Source organism: Setaria viridis, chromosome 2 (genome assembly GCF_005286985.2).
Source record: "Setaria viridis chromosome 2, Setaria_viridis_v4.0, whole genome shotgun sequence".
NCBI lineage: Eukaryota > Viridiplantae > Streptophyta > Magnoliopsida > Poales > Poaceae > Setaria > Setaria viridis.
In genome coordinates, this window is record NC_048264.2 from 41,534,936 (window position 1) to 41,550,496 (window position 15,561).

General features: G+C 50.4%; 2 protein-coding genes across 3 annotated transcripts; both read right to left on the minus strand.

Annotated features, from left to right (window-relative positions):
* Nucleotides 1-1,995: 1,995 nt before the first annotated feature.
* Nucleotides 1,996-6,743, minus strand: LOC117844611 (probable mixed-linked glucan synthase 9). Its single transcript, XM_034725339.2, has 3 exons — nt 6,280-6,743; nt 4,083-4,845; nt 1,996-3,874 (listed from the first exon to the last, which is right to left on the minus strand). Exons 1-3 carry the CDS (start codon nt 6,507-6,509, stop codon nt 2,192-2,194), a joined length of 2,676 nt encoding a protein of 891 aa, XP_034581230.1. The 5' UTR covers nt 6,510-6,743; the 3' UTR covers nt 1,996-2,191.
* A 1,919-nt stretch (nt 6,744-8,662) lies between these two features.
* On the minus strand, nt 8,663-13,772 carry LOC117844610 (probable mixed-linked glucan synthase 8). Of its 2 annotated transcripts, none has more exons than XM_034725337.2 (3): nt 13,188-13,772; nt 10,615-11,353; nt 8,663-10,478 (listed from the first exon to the last, which is right to left on the minus strand). In XM_034725337.2, exons 1-3 carry the CDS (start codon nt 13,553-13,555, stop codon nt 8,835-8,837), a joined length of 2,751 nt encoding a protein of 916 aa, XP_034581228.1. In that variant the 5' UTR covers nt 13,556-13,772; the 3' UTR covers nt 8,663-8,834. The 2 variants fall into 2 exon arrangements, with proteins under 2 accessions (XP_034581228.1, XP_034581229.1); XM_034725338.2 differs by lacking the exon at nt 13,188-13,772 and adding an exon at nt 11,709-12,208.
* Between the last annotated feature and the right edge of the window lie 1,789 nt (nt 13,773-15,561).

Below are 15,561 nucleotides of genomic sequence, written 5' to 3' on the forward strand. Positions count from 1 at the left end.
GTTGATTTCATCGCATATTCGATAAGCCCTTCGATTCAGAATTTTTGCTGGAGAAATTGCTTACCCTATTTTGAAATTTGTTTGGAGGAGATTCAGGCAAATTCAAAAACACTATTTTAGTTCTGACCCTCGCTGTTCCGCTCCGAGGCTGAAGTCGAGGCCTTGTGGAACCTACTATCCCAGCACGAGCACCCATGGGCCATGGTGCAGAATTTGACGGCCGTGTGGCACCGACACGGCCAACAGGTGCGACCCATTGCTCGCATACATGATCACAACACAGCAAAGCCTTAGCTGCTGTTTTCTTCTAGAGCGCTAATTATTGAGGAAAAAGAAAAGAAACCTTCTAGAGCGCTAAGACCTTCTGTGATGGACAATTGGACATCATGATGCTGATTTGTTCTGAAATTTGTGCTAAACAGTGCCCATCAAAGGGGAATCTTAACTTATCCTGCTGCACATAGTTTCCTTCGCTCGGTCAGCTGCAACTTGCAAGGGCGTACAATCATTAGAGCGCTCCAAGGGGACCACGATTTGGGATCCTTTCTGGAGTCAAGATCATCACATGCCAATGAGCAACCAGTACAGCCGGCAGTTAGGTCTCTTGCAGAATTCAGGCCGCCCTTTTTTCAGTTGCAAGGAATATTCTGGTAACAGAATTATCTAGCTACATCTAGAAGGTGGCTGTTGATTTTAGTTTATTATATTCCGTTGGCGGCTTATCCTGCAATGCACTGAAAAATTATTGCACAGAATAAAGACTAAACAATATGGCAATAAGCCAATAATAGAAGGGAGCATCCGCCAACGGAATAGGAACAGCACAGGACAATGCAAAGACAGAACTAACGCGACGCCCAGCTATTTTTCATGCATTTAGTAGCTTCTGCTCATCAGCAAGGTTGAACTGCCACGTGAGTTGTGCATTAGAACAACTCCAACAATAACCATCAAATCAAAGTCCCCCAAGGTTAAATGGGATTTTCTCTATTTTTGAGAACCACAAAAATATCTCCAATTGCAGCAATAATCCCCATAGATAGAGCCTCCCGGATCCTAGGAATGGAGGGTGGAGGGGGAAATTTGGAGACCTCTCCAAAATAGTGAGCCTAGAGGGTCCGCTGGAGTGCGTTTTTTTTACTTAACCCTCTAAACTTTGGATAGAGAGTTGTTTAGAGGGTCTGCTAGAGTTGCTCGTACTCCTCGCTTTGCTTAGTAGGATTGATATTTGAATATGAACATTTCACTCCATCTCTTTCCTTATAAGCATCATGTCGAGTTGTCTGACACCATCATTTTAAATTTTACAAGGGGACGACATCATGAATCCCTGTCATCCATCGTTGTGTTGGTGAAATAGGCTCGCAAATGGACAAAATATCTCTGTCTCTAGGTGTCCAAAAATCTGAGGGTGTCCCTCCAACCCACTTGCCCATGTGTTGGTGAAATAGGCTCGCAAATGGACAAAATATCTCTGTCTCTAGGTGTCCAAAAATCTGAGGGTGTCCCTCCAACCCACTGGCCCACGGCAGTCGCTGTCTGGAACACGGCCTCGTTAGCTAGCAACTACCCACCTCCTCCTCATCTATTGTTCAACAAATGGGTAAGGTTACATTATCAAAGTGGATTCCGCCTCCACAAACAGTCACGAAGATAAATATGGATGCTCCAACATCGAAGAACTCCAATACCTCTGTAGCAGCAGCTGTGGCGCATGACGGAGCTGGCAACTTCCTTGGCGCCTCAACTCTAGTGTTGGAAGGTATTGTCGATGCCGAAACAGTAGAAGCGATTGCCTGTCGGAAAGGTCTTGCATTGGCAAGTGATCTCTCGTTGCACAATCCTAGAGTTGCAAGCAATTGCGCCAATGTAGTAAGAAGCATTCTGGAAAAGTGGATCGGACTATATGGTTCGGGATTAACTCTAGAAGAAGTTGTTTCGGAAGGGTTGAGTTCATCCACGAAGCTAGACAGTCCAACGTTGATGCACACAGAATAGCTAGAAGTGTGGTTTTATGTTCTTTAGGAAGACATGTGTGGTTTTTATCCCCACCTGATGGGGTTTGTAACTCTTATTCAGTTTAATAAAGGGTGAAGCTCCTAAAAAACCTCCTCCTCCTCTCTCCAAAAAAAACAAAATAAAAAAAACTAGCAACAATCACCAGTGAGATGATGTGATTAATAAAAAAGTATCAGCTAAATCCGCCTCCAGCTCGCTGGAGAGATGATATGCCGCCGACGCTTGACCAAAGTCCCAGCCAGAACGGCGACACGGAACCGGGAGCGAGCACGGCGAGCACCGCGACGTACGCCGACGCGATGGCGGCGAGCGCGACCACGAGCAGGACGAAGAGCAGGTACGGCCGCTTGCTCCACCGCCCCATGATCCCGAGCGCGAACGGGTACAGCAGCAGCAGCACCCACGCGTTGAACAGCAGCCCGCCCGCGGCGCCGGCGAGCTGCGCGAGCGTCCACCCGCCGGCGGCCGCCCTCCCGACCGCCGCGCCGATGGCGGCGACGTTCACCGCGATCACCACCACGGTCGGCACCAGCAGCGGCGCCCACTGCACGTCGTACAGCTCCGCGAACCTCTCCCTCGCGCCGCCGCCGCCGGGCGGCTTCGACGTCAGCTTGAACGGCAGGCCCCTGAGGCCGACGAGCCGGAGCAGGCTGTGCAGCACCGCCGCCGGGTACACGCCCGTGGCGCCGATCATGTAGAACTGCTCGTTGCGGATCCAGTCCAGCAGCGTGAGCCCCGCCCACGTGATCTCCACCACGCCGCTCACCTCCATCATGGCGATGCCAGCGAACAGGTACGCCGCGTAGGTCGCGAACGGCTTCTGGATGTAGAACTCGCCGCAGCCGGAGAGCCACATCAAAGGGAGGAGGTCGTAGGCGAAGATGAAGGCCGCCGAGATCGGGTAAGCCGTCATGTTGGTGTAGGCGACGCGCTGCATCGGATGGAGCCGCCGGCCGGCGAGGAGCGGGCAGTTGCGGGAGAAGAACATGTCCAGGGATCCCCCCGACCAGCGCAGGATCTGGTAGAGCCGCTCCGTGAGGTTGATCGGCGCCGTGCCCCGGAACGCGTCGGGCTCCATGGCGCAGTACATGGAGCGCCACCCCTTGCGGTGGATCCGGAACCCGGTGACCACGTCCTCCGTCGCGATGTTGTACACCCACCCGACGCCGTCGCCCCACCCTGTCCCGTCCTCGTACGCGCAGGTCGCGACGCCGGCGACCTCCGCCTCGAGTCGCCCGTCGAGCGGTGCCGGCGGCGCGGCGGCGACGGGCCGTTCCTGGTGCGTGGCCAGTGGGATGGAGTTGATGAACGGCATGGAGCTGCCGAACTGCCTGCAAGGGTTGTCCGGGAGCTTGGAGCCGTCGGTCTGCCACCGGGGCGGGTCGACGCCGTAGAGCGCGGCGCGGCGGAACATGCAGCCGGTGCCGACGTAGGAAGGGCCCTGGATGCCGTTGAGGCCGAGGGAGGTGGCGTCGAAGAAGACGCGGTTGTGGTTGCAGTACCGGTCCGTGGGGTCCACGTCGTCGAAGCGCTGGGGGAACTGGACGAAGGCCGTGTTCTCGCCGTGGCGCGGGTCGAGCATGAAGCACATGGCGGCGCGGAACGCCGCCGAGTTGTTGATGTAGTGGTCGCCGTCGAAGTTGATGATGAAGGGCGCGTTGGAGAGCAGGGCCGACACGCGCAGCTGCACGTTCATGGCGCCGGCCTTCTTCTGGTGGTCGTGCCCCGGCCTCTTCTCCCGCGCGATGTACACCAGCATCGGGAGCCGCACATCGACGCCGCTCAAATCCAGAGGGCTGCCGGAGCTCGCCGGCACGCCGAGTTGGGGCTCGTCGCCTGGATGGTTCAGCACAACCTGTGTGTTAACAAAAAACAAAGCAGCGCATTCGTTCATGTTTTCCAAGTACTTAAATCCATTTGATTTAACGAACCGCACAAGAGAGTACGTGTTTCATTGATATAGTAAAAAAAATACAAACTTAAATCCGTTTGAATTTGTTCGATGAACCGATCATACGAATACAATCTTTGCACTGCACTGTTCTGTGAGTTTGATTATGTACCTGAACAATGGCGGCGTGCTGTCCCTTCTTGTGGTTTTCAGCCGGTTCAATCCACGTGCCAGGCCAATGCGTTCCATCCGCCATGTACGTCGGCGTCGCACCTTTGGCGCTGTCACGCCCGTACGCCTCCGACCTCCGGGGTATGACGGCGAACAGCGCATCCACGCGCGCCTTGAACTCCTCGTACTCCCGCCGCAGGTGCCGGCGGTCACCGACGAACTCCCGCGGCGCGTCGCCGGCGTACGGCGCGTCCTCCGCCTTCGCCGCGAAGTAGCTCTCGGGCGCCCTCGGCTCGACGCGGTGCTTCCGGCAGAAGGGCGCCCACAGCGCGGCGAACCTGGCGGTCTCGAGCAGCGCCTCGTAGTGGACCAGCGACCCGCCGTCGTCGGAGAAGTACGTCGCGTGACGGTCGACCGGGTAGTCCGTGGCGAGGATGGACAGGACGGAGTTCATGGTGCAGAGCACGGGCTCGTCCACGGGGTCCACGGTGTTGATGAACACGTCGACGGCGGGGAGCTGGCTGGAGCTGGAGCTGCCGCCGCCGCCACCGCCGGGAGGATCGAAGCGTTGGTTGAGGAGCGCGAGGTCGGGGACGCGCCGGATGGGGTTGAGCTTGGAGGCCTGGTTCAGGAGCCAGCTGACGCCGAACCAGAAGTCGCCGACCACCGTGACCCACCAGAGGACCATGGTGTCCGAGTCGCGGTGCCTCACGCGCCAGATGAAAAACTGGGTGATGACAATCAATCTGGCCAGGTTTATTAACCTGTTACACGCGAGTACACGGAGAATGAAGGTTATTCGGTGTAACCGTGTCTGTAAGTGTGGTTAATTTTTTTGTTACTTTTGTCAAGGTTAAGTGTTAACGGCCAGATCAACATTCAAATAACTCTCATAGATGTAGCTATGTAGTTATAGTTTCAGCTGACGGAGAAACTAGAAAGTAGAAACCTCAGAGTTATGAAGGCTATATGGTGTATTCTATTCCATGCGCTCTAAACTTTGCAAGAGTTTCTTGCCACAGGTTGGGGATATAATCCTTTTAACCTGAAAATAATGCATTCACTTAGCACATTAATTTTAACTTTTGCTTTGATTTATCCATGTTTCTAACATAGTATTTGAGAGTGACTGATATATAATTGAGAGTTTTTCACTGCACATTCTGCCTCACATTGGAAGAGTGCTCTGATCAGATTTCAGAGCAAAAGGTCATACACACCCACGTCTCTCCCTCCAAGTATAATAAGTATTCTATTTGTGCCTTTAAATTCATTCGTATCTTTAAATTCATAAATGCATATTGTAAGATATAAACACAATAAATTTGAACAAAGTAATTAATCGATATATCTTGACATCGACTTAAAAACAAATCAGATATAGTAATAAACACCAGGTTACACACAAAAACCTCATCGAGATTGAAATCACTGATGTGCGAAAATCAGGAAGGGAAATATTTCCAGCAGGTTTAGCTATGAACCAAACAGTATAATAGCAACCTAATTTTGTTATCTATTTTTTTGAAAAATACTTTGTTGTCTAACTCAAGTCAACAAATTGCGGAAGATGATGCATGCCACAAGAAAAGTGTGTTGAAAACTAGCCAAGTGTTGAAGATTTGAAAACATTATTAAAAACTATCTAACAAAAATCCATGAAAAGATCGTTGTCTACGGATGAGGTTATGGTGAATTCAACTTCAAACCCTATCCCATTTGCCTTATTAAAAAAAACCTATCCCATTTGGGTGATGATTAAAAAAATACAGGCACTGAAAATAAACAAGTCGCCCCAACGCACGGTCCACGGACCCAGAGGCCATCACGTGCAATGCGTCCTTTTGCCCTTTTCTCCACACTTTATGCTGTGTGAACTTTGGTTCCATCACTCTTCATTGTGCACCTACCCTCGCTAGTACTTTCTACTGTAAACAGTACTCTGTTTGGTAAAGGGTTTGGGGTCAGTACGGCCAGATGCTGCTACTTGTTTCACTTCTTCCCCTGCCGATCAAGAAATTGCACGCTCCCTCCGTTAATCGTAGGTCGAGAGAAATTTAGCTGCTGATTAAGCGCGCATAACGGACAAAGCAATTTACCGCAAAATTTCTAGTTCCTCCGTTTCCCAAAATATTTAAGGTGCGGACGTGTGGTTTGATTCGGCATTGTTTCCGATCAGTACAGGACAGAGAACGTACCTGTAAGGATGCAGGATAATGCCCTTGACCTTGAAGGTCCGGTACAGCAGCGGCCGGCTGTCCTCGCCGCCGCGGCCTTCCCCCGCGGCCACCGTCTCCTCCTCGTCAGCGGGCACCCAGTACTTCCGGTTGTCCTTGCCGCTGGCGCCGGCCCAACGCCCCGTGCCGCCGCCGTTGGCCAGCAGCGGGTCGGTGAGGCCGGCATCGTCACCGGCCGCCGGCGACGGCATGCCCGCAGCCTGGTTCTAAGAACAGCAGGGCAGCGGCTGCCGCCTACCAGCGCGCTAGCTGCACCTGCCCTGAGCTCGACGAGGAGACTGGACTGAGCAAACAAACTGAAGCTAAGGAGGAGCAAGCAGCGAGCTAGGAGCGCATCTTTTATACAGAGACACGCACGAGTGTCCTCCACGGCGGCGGGTGAGGGAGGAATCCGGTCGAGTGGTGAGGGACTGAGGGCCAGATTGGAGGTGCGTCGCCAGGAAAAGACCGAGATGTCCAAGCGCGTCGTGCTCCCGTCACGTGCTGCCCGCCTGCGCCGGCAATGGAACTGGGATCCGGCCACGCATCGGGCAGCGTGTCACGAGCGTGGCCCATGCGCAGTTGGCCATGCCATGCTACTAGACAAATACATCGAGATCGATGCTGCGAACCAACCTCCCACGCAGGAAACGTGGGCTAGGGTCCATGCATGCGCATGCCGTATCTGACCGAGGCAGAAGAAAATTTCAGATGAAGTATAACTGATGGCCATCTCGGGTGCAAAATTATATAGAAATGTCTATTTATTGTGTTGCATGTGTTATCCTACCATGTTTCATATGGCTAAAACATGAAGCACGTAATACTGTATAAGACGCGAGAACAATGTTTGGAATATCATAAAATAGCATAGGCAACATCAAAAAATCTTTTCTATTTCTTTCCCTAAAATCATAAAGGTTGTGGTTGTTGTTTCCCTAAAATCATGAAATATTATAAAATATCACATAATAATGTTTGCAATGCGAAAGGGTCTCTGGTTAGAGCACCGGAGCAGCACTTAGCAGGTTCGGATTCGACTCCCCGTGGGAGCGAATTAAACGGGTGCGAAAAAAAATTATAAAAAATAGGTAGGGGCTTCCCATGTAAAAAAAATAATGTTTGCAACATCAGAAAACACAATATAAAAAATAATAAATAGCAATTCTCTTATTTGAAACTAGAAAATTATTCATCCATACAAATCGATAGGGCAGGTACCGCGAGGGAATTACCCATAACTTGATTATTAGGTCAATCGTCACTTTGTTAGTAGAGCTAATACTTGGACCATGCTATTTATGAATCACCCGAAGCATGATATTTTAGCATGATGACACAATGGATGACACGACACGCCGACACAGCACACATCTTAATTTGTGTTTGGATCGCATGGCAAGAAAATAGCCCATCGATGTGTCTGCAACCGTCTATTAAAAAAAAAAGAGTGTCTGCAACCGGTCATTTGAAAATCGTCCATGGTGTCTTTCATACAGTTTGGCATAACTACGATCACGTAAGAAAAATTACAAAAATCTATAATGGAATCGTGGTAATAAATGTTCTTGAAAATCTGAAATTTGTTGCGCCCCACGTAGCCATGCGGAACGCGTGCGCAACATACAGCGTCCACGTGGCGAGACTGTGTTTGTTTTGGAGGCTTAATTATTGGCAGTCGGAAAAGGTTCAGACGCATGATGGATCGATGGGCGCCGTCCTTGTCGTTTACAGTGTTGGCACACTTTGTTGGAACTGCTCGATGCCAGGAGCCAACGGCGCACACTGCCTTTGGCTGTCGTTAAATCTGCAGCGGCGATTGGTTTGGCGCGAGCTCTTACGCAAGTGTGTAGTGAGACTGAGAGTGACACTGACGTTGGGAAAGTATCTGGAGAATTCTGGACGATCCCGCCTGTGACTCCGGTGCCCCAGACGTCAGGCTGCAGCAAGGTAGCAAGTTCTCCGTAGAACAAGGTGGTCGTGGTAGCAAGGCTCCAAGAGCTTGCCGATGAGGGGATAAATGCCTTGAGGGAGCCATTCAGGTGAATGGTGAGCGGATCCTCTGCTGCACCGCAGCACCAGGAACCTGACGAAAACAAACTGTAACTGGATGGAGCTAAAGTTGTGCAAGAGTGAAGAAACAGAGGTTAGATTCAGTCGTCGTCATGGCACGATATAGAAATAATCAATTGCCGCATCCACGGTTCTTTACCCAAAGTATAATGGCCAATTTTTCATTCATTCACTCAACAAACTTGTACAGGTAATCCATGATTCATTCTCATCATGTGAATTTTCAGCAGTGGGAAACATAATAAGCAAATCAGTGCCACATTACACTCGCATGCCAGAATGCCAGTACATGTCAAAATCTAAAAGAATCTTTTACTCTTTATTTCTTTTCCATACAAATGGCTTTTTTTTTCATTCACTGAACAATCTTGTACAATCAATGCGCGATTTACATCATGTGAAAACTCCACAACCGAAGAAAAAACTCAAACTTACTGTGACATGTGCCACTACTCAACCACAAGCTAAAAACCCCAGCTTGTAGGGAAACTAGCACCACCTGAATGACTGAAGTGGAACCGAACAGAACCAGTGCGTGCAGCATGGATGGCAACAACCACCGCTGCGACTACAACAAAGGCAATCACAAAGAAGATAAACAGGAGATATGGCCTCTTGCTCCACCGTCCCATGATCCCAAGTGCAAAGGGGTAGATCAGCAGCAGGATCCATGCGTTGAACACCAGGCCGAGGGACGCATCCGCCATCTGCAGGAGTGACCATCCCCCAACAATTGCCTTGCCAATCGCCGCCCCAATCGCACCGACATTTACAGCTATCACCACTATTGTGGGGATCAGCAGCGGTGTCCAATGCACCATATACATCTCAGCATACTTCTCGTTCACGGTGCTTGTAGCCTGCTTCGCAGTCAGCTTGAATGAGACACCCTTTCCACGAAAGACTAGCTTCAGCACTATGTGCAGCGTTGCCAATGGGTACACAGCTGTTGCCCCAATGATGTAGAACTGCTCATTGCGAATCCAATCCAGCAACGTGAGGCCTGCCCACTTGATTTCGACCATACCGATGAGCTCTGTCATCACTATCACTATGACAAGGTACAGCACATAGGTGGGGAATGGCTTCTGTATGTAGAACTCGCCGCGGAAGATCCATATGACTGGGAAGAGGAGATAGAAAACAAGGAAGACCGATGAGATTGGGTAGGCTGTCATGTTGGTGTAGGCAACTTGCTGCATGAAGTTGAGTCGACGACCAGCAAGGAGCGGGCAGTGTGAGAAGAACATTTCAAGGGAACCGCCTGACCAGCGCAGAATCTGGTAGAGGCGCTCAGTGAGGTTGATTGGCGCAGTGCCACGGAAAGCATCTGGTTCTATACGGCAGTACATAGAGCGCCACCCTGTCCGGTGCAGTCGGAAGCCGGTCACCACATCCTCTGTAGCAATGTTGTACACCCAGCCTATTTCCTTGCCAAATTCAGTACCTTCCTCATATGCACACTTCATGACATTATCAAGTTCTTCCTTGATTGACTCCTCATCTGCCGGTGGTGATGTCATGGACCATTCTTGGTTTGCAGCTGATGGTATGGAGTTGATGAAGGACATTGAGTTGCCAAACTTGTTGGCATTGTCCACTATCTTGAAGTCATCAGATCTCCAACGAGGTGGGTCAATACCATAGACAGCAATTCGGCGGAACATGCAACCAGTGCCAACATAGGAAGGTCCCTGGATGCCATTTAGACCGAGTAAGGTGGCATCGAAGAAGACACGGTTGTGATTGCAATACCTGTCTGTTGGGTCGACATCATCAAAGCGCTGTGGGAACTGAACAAAAGCAGTGTTGTCTCCATCACGCCGATCGAGCATGAAGCACATTGCAGCACGGAAGGCCAGCGAGTTGTTGACGTAGTGGTCGCCATCAAAGTTGATGATGAAGGGTGCGTTAGTCAGAAGGGCAGAGACCCGCAGCTGTACATTCATGGCCCCTGCTTTCTTTTGATGGTCATAGTCTGGGCTCTTCTCACGGGAGATGTAGACGAGCATTGGGAGACGCACATCAACAGCACTGAAGTCTAGAGGATTTGCAGCACTTGCTGGAGCACCAAATTGAGGTTCATCGCCTGGGTGGTTCAACATAACCTGTTTAACAGCCATGTTGGGGGTAAAAAGATGAATATACTTTCTTAAGTTACTCATGTATGACTATGCCAAGTACAAGATGTAACTATAAGAAACTAAGTTTTTTCCTCAAATAAAAGTGAGTAAAATTGTATACCTTTACAATTCCTGCATGTTGTCCTTTCTTGTGGTTCTCAGCAGGGTCAAACCATGTTCCTGGCCACTGTGTTCCATCTGCCATCCAGGTTGCCTTTGCACCTTCTTTGGCCTCTGCATTGTATGCATCTGAGCGTTCGGGGATTTTAGTAAAAAGTGCATCCAAACGCACCTTGAACTCATCATACTCCCTAGACATGCGCCTATGATCATCAACAAACTCATCTGGTACATTTCCTGTGTACGGGCGTGACTTTACTGCAAAATAGCTCTCAGGAGCTCTTGGCTCAATGCAATGCTTTCTGCAAAAGGGAACCCACAGCAAAGCAAAATTTGCAGTCTCAAGCAAGCCTTCATAGTGGATTATTGAGCCACCATCATCCGAGAGGTATGTAGCAGTCCTATCAACTGGGTAGTCTACAGCAAGAATGGATAGGATAGAGTTCATAGTGTATATCATAGGCTCATTTATTGGATCAACAGTGTTGATGAAAACATCAAGTCTAGGGAGATTAGAGTTGCCATCAGGGAGATCATCGAACTGTTGTTTCAAGAGGGCAAGGTCTGGGACACGCTTGATAGGGTTGAGCTTTGCGACTTGATTTAGCAACCAAGTAACACCAAACCACAAATCTCCAACCATCGATATCCACCAGAGCCACATGTCATCCGCGTGTGGGTGCCTGATACGCCATATGAAAAATAGGACGATAGCAATCAACCTGAGCAGGGTGAGTAACCTGTTGCACAAAAACCAGACCAGAAACAAAATTAGAACAGCTAGAAATGGAAAATCAGCTAGGAGTATTAGCAATGTTATTAAACTGACTACACTGGAATATTACAGTACGATGAAACTATGAATGACTACTGTTTTTTTTTTGAGGAAATGAATGACTACTGTTAACTCTAGTTATATAGAAAGGTAAATTGTGATATCCAGTCCAAGAACACAGTTTTGGAAAATTCGTTACAAAGTTTCACTAAACAGTTTGTAAAATTCAACTACAGAACTGCACCCATTCACGTTGCAAACCATAGTATAGTGCATAAAACTCCCACGAGATGGAAATATTCAGTTAGGCATTCGCTTACTCGGATTGCACAGTGCGCATGGGGCACCTCAACTCTCAGACACAAATCATCGCACCTCAGATCCAGAAATCAGAAGATCCAAAGCGACAGACCTCGCGGGACGCGCCACGCAGACAGCACGTCGGCCCAGCGCTCCCCGGCGACCCGTGCGAGGCGGGTCGGTCGGCATTGCCCTCGGACTGGACGGCGGAAGCTGGGATTCGGGAACGCGGACCTAGGGGCGGACGCACAGCATCGCCGCCCCGTCATCGGCGCTGGTAGGTTCGCTCGCTCGTTGCCGGCGGCCATCGCCGGGGAGGAGGAAAGGCGAGGGTGTGGGCCGTGGGGCACGGGGTACGGGGTGTCGCTGACCCAGACAGGGAGGGAGTGGAGGAGACGAGAACTTGGGGTTCCTCCGTCCTCCTTTCTTGGTAGTGTAACATGTTGGGCCGAAGGCCCATGCAGGGAATACGCGCTTTCTTTCGTAGTAGTGTTGGCCCAGGGAATACGCGCTTTCTTTCTGGTCCAGTAGTGTGTTTATCTCACCTAGGTTAGTTTGGCGAGGCTCCATCTCCAGGTTCTCCTACGGCTCTAGCTGAAGCTCTACCAAACGGTTTGGTTAGAAACAGCTCCACCGCTGGATCACTAGAGGAGCCGGAGCCATTTTATATAGAGAAGTTGGAGAGAGAAAAGTGGCTCCTCCAGCTCCTTTTAGGAGGAGCTGGAGCCCTACCAAACTGGCTCTAAATCGGTTTCCCATAACCAGAGAACAACTACGGTTTGAGTGTAGCTCAGCTGGTAAGGTTATTTTGTGGTGAAACCTGCCCACCATAGTTCGAGTTCTCGACTCAGCACTGGTGCTTCGGGATTTAATCGACGCTATTCCTTTAGCGGTAGGCTACGTGCCTGGCGACAGTGGTGACTTCATCAATTTTGAGGATTTTGGCAGCTCAATCCTTTGAAGGTGCTCATAAAGATAGAGTTGCGTGCGTGTGTTTGTAGGGATGAGCGTGCGTACGTACATGTGAGTGTCGGTGTTATTCGAGGAAAAACTAGAGAACAACTACTAATCTCTCATTTGAAAAATCATAAAGTGCTCATTCAAGTGTGCTAGGTAGAGTGTGCACGTTTATAAAGGTGAGCGATGTACTGTGTTTCGAAGAAAAAAATATACATTGTCCTCTCTCTCAAAAAGGCTCAATCCACCGCCCAAATAAAAAAGCTCAGTCAGGTAATTTTTACTTTCTTATACTTTAGCGCATAAGCAGAACTTTACTAGCCCTTTTTCAAAAGGGTGCAATTCTACTACTTACAGTGACCACAAAATTAAGCTGCGGAAAGTGGGTGTGAGACTGTGAGTACTGAGTAATTTTCGAACTGATCGTTGACGCTCCCCAAAAATGGTAACCACGAGCTTGGCTAAAAGGAGAAACATTGAAAGCGTGCGCGCGAAATCGATCAATGGGGGTGAGTACGAAAGTACACTACACACGCGCGCACCTGTAGGGATGCAGGAGGATGCCCTTGACCCTGTACGTCCGGAACAGCAGCGGCCGCCGCCCATCCTCGCCGCCGTCCTCCAGAGCCGCCGCTGCCTCCTTCCCGTCGATCGGCGTCCAGTACCTGTCCTTCGGGCTGACCGCTGGCTTCTTCTTCTTACTCCTCCGCCTCCTCTCCGCCCCCTGCTTGCCGTTGCCGTTCGCCGCCACCGACGGCGCCGCCCCGCCGCCGTCGTTGTCGCTGACCCCGTTAATGTCGCCGCCGGCACCATTGCTCTCCACCTCCAGCACCGACGCCGCCGTGCCGCCGGCAACGACGACGCTTCCGTTGCCGGCGCCGCCGTTCGCCGGCGCCTGAGGAGGAGCCATGCCTTTGCCTTGCCTCTCTCCAGCAGCCGGCTAGCTCTCTGGGCTTTGCTTAGCTCCCGAAGCTAGCTACTTGCCAGTCACTCTCACTCACACTCTCTCGGTGCACGTCGCACTGAGAATAGTGGTGGTGGTACGGGAGGCGTGCGGATGTATATACACTGATGATCCCTCGCCCAGCAGTGGAAGGCACACCTGCGTATAAAAATACACGTACGCCAGCTGATCTGAAACAATCCGATCGCTAGCGCCCGACGTCGGAGGAGGAAGTACGTACGCGCGGGCTGTCGGTCGTCGACGACTTATCGGCATCACGGACAGAATTGCAGCGAGCGATGGCATCTAAAACACATGGCAGGACCAATAGATAATCTCTCTTCAATTCTGTCCCTGTACACATGTTTTTTTTTATACAAAAAGATCCCAATAGTAATTCGTAAATCAATGCAAGTAATCGATCTGAACCGTTGATTAGAGTGCATGGCACGACCATTAGATTATATCGCCGTTCCTTCCGCCCTGGCCGTGCCCCCGTTCGACACACAAGCAGCCAACAGATAATCTCTTTTTTCTACCGAAAAGAATATCCCAATAATAATCCGAACCGTTGATTTAAAATGCATGCCAGGTATAATAAACCAATTAATCAATCACTCATGGATCCATAATTCCCGCGTCGCATCAGCATCATCCAGGCATGCATGGATTCCTTTGTTTTGGATCCTGAACCAAATTGGCGTGCTCAGATAATGTAGCTAGCTGATCACCCGCCCAGGGTCCAGGGAGGAGGGAGCTGTGTACCGAACACACACGCTGATCTGAAAAATCTGATCTCTAGCGCGCGTCTTTTTACTGTTAAGATCGAAGCGGTCGAGGAAGCAGCACGCGACGGGCTCGGGCTGTCGGTCGGCCGCCTCTCGGCATCAAGGGGGTACGAACATAATGAAGCTACAGTTCTCTACAGCTAGCTAGCAGGGCGTACATTATTTTTGCAGCGACGACCCATGCATGTCATGCAGGACAGGACCAATGTATAATTAGATTATATTAACTATTATTGCATGCCGTGCGTCCCGTGCCGTCGAATAACTAACGCTGCGATGCAAATCAAGCAATCCCTTGTGATCCTTTTCCGTCGAAGAAAGAATCTAATACAGTGCAGCAAGGACGGGTTGGAATAACAGGTCAGGGGCTATTTTGTATTCTTCGGAACAATGCGAGGACTGCGATTGTAGTGAGGGCGAAGGGTATGCATGGAGGCCGATTGATGATGATGTGGCCTAAATTAAAGGACCTATCGATCGATCGATGCTGGCTACAAAGCACAGTACAAACAAGAGCTTTAATTCGCATGCATGCGGTGGCTGGTCACCAGTCACCGATCACACCTCGCATACGGACATGCATGCTGCAGCTGGGGCCTGGGGGATCGGACGGGAGCGCATGCAGGCATGCAGCACGAGCCGTGTGACTGAACGGAAGGATCCACGCCGCCACCGCACGCGCGCCCTCGTCGAGTGAGTGTGATCTCGGCCGGATTCAGCACGTGCAGAATTCGGAGAGAACACGCTGCGCAGTGTGCACTGTGCCTTCAGGTTCAGCTAGCACATGCACGGATGAGACTCGCATCCGATGCCCAGCATTGAGATAGTTTACAGTCCAACAACGTGGTACACAACTTGTCCAGATCGACCGTTAACCCTTTGACCCCTTCCAGTCCAGGGTGTATTGTTGCCGACAAAGGCCTGGCTATTTCTTGATAAGGAACGTAGCTGTTTGTGTATTTACTAATTGTTCTGTTCTGACTTAGATTTTGTTATAGTTTACTGTGACTGTTGGTAACGTATACACAGGCAACACCTAAATTTTAGTTGGGATATGACAGGAAATGGTAGCTGATCAGTGATGACCCTACATGGTTTTAGAAATCCGACAGCAACTGCATCCCCCACAACTCCGCCCGTGTAGTGTAGGCAGGGGCGCACTGATGCGGCTGGTCCCATTGCTTT

Excerpts from the sequence above, each read along its gene's own strand:
- LOC117844611 (XM_034725339.2), bottom strand. The coding sequence starts at position 6,509 with ATGCCGTCGCCGGCGGCCGGTGACGATGCCGGCCTCACCGACCCGCTG. Across the intron at positions 4,846-6,279 it reads ATTATCCTGCATCCTTACAG|GTTAATAAACCTGGCCAGAT; the intron begins GTACGTTCTCTG and ends CGCGTGTAACAG. Across the intron at positions 3,875-4,082 it reads AGCACGCCGCCATTGTTCAG|GTTGTGCTGAACCATCCAGG; the intron begins GTACATAATCAA and ends GTTAACACACAG.
- LOC117844610 (XM_034725337.2), bottom strand. The coding sequence starts at position 13,555 with ATGGCTCCTCCTCAGGCGCCGGCGAACGGCGGCGCCGGCAACGGAAGC. Across the intron at positions 11,354-13,187 it reads ATCCTCCTGCATCCCTACAG|GTTACTCACCCTGCTCAGGT; the intron begins GTGCGCGCGTGT and ends TTTGTGCAACAG. Across the intron at positions 10,479-10,614 it reads AACATGCAGGAATTGTAAAG|GTTATGTTGAACCACCCAGG; the intron begins GTATACAATTTT and ends GCTGTTAAACAG.